Source organism: Mastomys coucha, unplaced genomic scaffold (assembly GCF_008632895.1).
Source record: "Mastomys coucha isolate ucsf_1 unplaced genomic scaffold, UCSF_Mcou_1 pScaffold22, whole genome shotgun sequence".
Taxonomy (NCBI): Eukaryota; Metazoa; Chordata; class Mammalia; order Rodentia; family Muridae; genus Mastomys; species Mastomys coucha.
In genome coordinates, this window is record NW_022196905.1 from 216,942,820 (window position 1) to 216,946,764 (window position 3,945).

The 3,945-nt window shown below is 50.5% G+C and overlaps 1 protein-coding gene across 1 annotated transcript; it reads right to left on the bottom strand.

Annotated features, from left to right (window-relative positions):
• Positions 1 to 214: 214 nt before the first annotated feature.
• On the bottom strand, positions 215 to 3,932 carry Pou4f2 (POU class 4 homeobox 2). Its single transcript, XM_031390971.1, has 2 exons — positions 3,344 to 3,932; positions 215 to 2,916 (listed from the first exon to the last, which is right to left on the bottom strand). Exons 1-2 carry the CDS (start codon positions 3,635 to 3,637, stop codon positions 1,975 to 1,977), a joined length of 1,236 nt encoding a protein of 411 aa, XP_031246831.1. The 5' UTR covers positions 3,638 to 3,932; the 3' UTR covers positions 215 to 1,974.
• Between the last annotated feature and the right edge of the window lie 13 nt (positions 3,933 to 3,945).

A 3,945-nucleotide genomic window follows, 5' to 3' on the forward strand; every position in this document is an offset into this window, starting at 1 on the left:
CATGATTTCATCTAAGCTAAAAAGCAAAGTGCCCTGTGAGATGAGCCCTGACCATTAACGTGATATTATAAACCCTCTTGTTCTTTTATCCTTTCCCAGGGAGTTGCCTCTTACAAAGTCCAAGCCACGTTTTAATAGCAGCCACTCTCTGCGTTCCTGTCTTTTAAAAGAATCAGCACCAAAATAATTCCCACATAAATGATTAAAAACTGCATCACGTTTTAAAAGTCATTTAATATTAATAGCATATTTTAATGAAAAAGCAGCATACTTTGCCAGTAAAACATTAAAATCATCTCTTCAATGAAAGACAATGAAACAACACCCAAAATAACTTAAGACATTACTATAGTAAATAACCCATTAACAAAAACAAGAAACGAGGTCATATACAGAACGCAGAACTTTGGAGAGCCTCAAATGGATCAGCAATTACAGCAAATTCTGTAAGAATATATTTATATGTGCATCATTTTGAATGAAATATTTACAATAGATAAGGTACCAGTCCCTTTGTACCTTTTGATGTGTGTGTGCTCCAAAGGGATTCTACCAAACACTGTGAACTTACAAGCAGTGCGCTGTCTTTCTTATAGGTCCAAAATTTTCCCCTTACAAACAAACCTCCTAAAAGGAAAGACTGAAGAATTCCTATAAAGGTCAAAATGTAGCAACAAAGCAATTGAAAACTGGGAGATTGTAATACCTTGGTGAAATCTTAGAATCCAGCAGAGTAAGCACCAAGTGGAGAATGCACCTAAGGCTGGCAAAAGGATGCACTGCTCATCAGCCGTACCTCCAACTGCTTCTTCTCTTCTGTTAGAGATGTGTGCGTGTGTCTGTGTATAGGCATGTAAGGTGAGTGAGAGAGCACGTGTGCCGCAGGGACAATGTGGGAATCCCCATTAAATATGTAAGGAAGTAAACAAGACTTCGGACAGTGAATCAGGTCTACACGATTAAGACATCAATTATCGAGCATCAGCTCACAAATTAGAGCACTACCAGTTAAAAACAAAGGGAAGAAACAATCTTCATTCAAAGTGAGAATATACAACTAGGCCAAAGCGAACACAGTCTAAGTGGGAAGCTGTAAAAATTCAGGAAATTCATGAGACAAAAAGAAAAGAAAAAAAGAAAAAAAAATGTTTTGAGCATCACTAGCTATACGTATCCGCCGGTTTTATTTTTCAGACTAAAGAAGTTTAATTAATTAGGATGTGCACAAAATTAAGTTGCCAGAGAGATAAATTAATAATTTACAGAGGGTTGTACGGCAATAATCTAATAATAGCTGTCAAGATCAGTGAACACAGCAGGCGCAACTCCTTCCGTAAGCATTAACACTTCAGAGAAGGAAGAAAGCGATAAGAACCACAATAAAAATATATATATATAATATACAGTGTAAATGCAGAAAATCTGCCATCTTTTTTTAATTCAAAATACTTTAGAGATGTCTCTATCATATCACATTAAGCAACAACTCTAACTTCGAGTTTCAGTCCTGAATCGATTTCTATTTCTGAAAAATAGTTGCAAAGTGTACTTTTAAACGTGAACAAGGTGATGTCTGTAAGAATAAAAACAAACCTTACTTGCTCTTTCTTGCCGGGTTTTCAAAATCTCGTCCTTCTGCCTTCCTGTTGACAGCCAGCTCCATGCTTCCTCTGATGAAGCCGAGCAGCCAGCCGAGGTGCAGTTAAATGAGACAGCCCTGCTACAACTTGGCAAATTCCTTTCCGTGTTGTGTTGTTTGTGGTTTTGTTTTTTCTTCACTTTGCGAAACCGGTTCACAATCTCTCTGATTTGGGCTCAGCTGCTTGCTTCTTTGCTCCTGGCTTGGTCTGGGTTCACATTTACCGGAATTGTTTCTGATAGCCAAAGTAGAAAGAAAAGAGGCAGGAGAGACAAGAGGGGGTTAGAAAAAAAAAAAGAAGACGAAGGGAAAGGGCCATCCCTGAAGAAGGGTCCCTAAATGCCGGCAGAGTATTTCATTCTCTTCTGTTTCTGCCTCTGGTTGCAGAACCAGACGCGCACCACGTTTTTCTTGAGATCCAGCTTCTCCGCGATGGCGGCGATCTTCTCCGAGGAGGGCCTTGGCTGGATGGCGAAGTAGGCTTCCAGGGAGCGCTTCTCGGGCGCCGCGATGGACGTGCGCTTACGCTTCTTTTCCGCGCCATTGAAGAGCTCGGGTTTGGTGAGCTTCTCGCGGTGGGATTTCTCTGCTTCCTCCAGCCACGCCTGCAGGATGGGCTTGAGCGCGATCATGTTGTTGTGCGACAGCGTGAGAGACTCAAACCTGCAGATGGTGCTCTGGCTGAGCGAGCCCACGCCGGGGATCTTGAGGTTGGCCAGCGCCGAGCCCACGTCTGCCTGGGTCACTCCCAGCTTGATGCGTCGCTGCTTGAAGCGCTCGGCGAACGCCTCCAGGTCCCGCGGGTCTGCATCCACGTCGCTCATGCAGCCCATGTGCGAGGGTAGCCCGTGCGCGTGGGCCATGCTCAGGGCTGCTTGGTGCATGGGGTTCATGGTGGCCATGTGCGGTGCGTGAGCCGGAGTGGACACCACCGTGCCGTCGGGGCCCGCCATGGCTCCCAGCGCCAGACCTGGGCTCAGGTGCTCCAGCAGCTCGCCCTCCAGAGCCTGGTGCGGCTGGTGGTGGTGGTGATGGTGATGGTGGTGGTGGTGGTGGGTGCCAGCCAGAGCGGAAGGGTGCGAGATGGGCACAGATGAAGAGGAGGCGGCCGACGTGCACGGGATGGTGTTCATGGTGTGGTAAGTGGCGTCCGGCTTGAAGGGGCTGTGGTGGGGCGGATGGTGGTGGTGGCTCTTACTCTGGGAGACGATGTCCACGGCGGCCAGAGCCTCGGCACGGGCCAGCAGACTCTCATCCAGCCCGCCGAATATATTGCTCTGCAATTGTAAGTAGAAGGCACACATTACGCTCAGCAGGGAATTGTGCGCGCGCTCTCCGGAAGCCCCCGGCCCAGGACTCGCCACCGCCACCGCGCCTACAGCATTCCCAGAACTTTAAAATAATAATAATGACAATGATCCTGAAACTCGGCAGCGAGAAGAGAGGGAAAGCCTGCGCGAGAAGCCAACGTTCAGGGGGAGGAAAAGTGAGCCACAGACAACACAACACAACACAACACGCGCACAGGCAGCGTCCCAGGTCATAAAAATTAATATGAAAGGCAAGACCCGTTGAATACTTAAGAGAGGGGGGATTGGTTGGAGGTGTGGGGTGATTTGCTGTGCAGACATGAAAAAAACATCAAGCAGATAAAGGAGGCTGTCAAAATATGCCTTTAAGCGGTGATTATGCAGACATACGCACCGGTGGTGTTGGAAGACAAGCTCTCCGCATCGCCTCCGAGCCCCCGCCGCCGCCGCCGCCGCCGCTGCCGCTGCTGCTGGAACTGCTGCTCCGGCCGCCGCCGCCTCCACCTCCGCCGCCGCCGCCGCCGCCGCCAGCGTTGCTGGAGCTGCTAGGGGAACTGGCCGAGGGCGCCGCGGGCGCAGAGGAGCCGGGGGAGGCACTGTGCAGCGCCGAGTACTTGGGCTCCACGTGCAGGCTGCCGGCGTGAGGCATGCTGAACGCCTGCTTGCTGTTCAGGGACATCATCATCATCTTTCCTGGCGCGGCGCTCTCGTCGCTGGCGCACTCCGGTCCCAGCTACCCGACCCTCCGGAGAAGTACCCGGCCGGAGCAGCAGAGGGGACAACACTGCAAAGTAGTGCTCAGCCGCCACCGCTTCCAGGCCCGGCTCTCTCAGGCTGGCCGCTAGCTCCGCTCCGGTATCGCCTGCTAGGTCTGCCCGAGCGGTCGCCCTGCTCCGGGTGGCGCTGGCTTCAGACCTCAGCGCCCCAAAGTGCCCCAGCTCAACGAGGCCGTGGAGTTATAGTCTCTTCTTCCCGCGCCTGCCCTCCCCCCCCCCC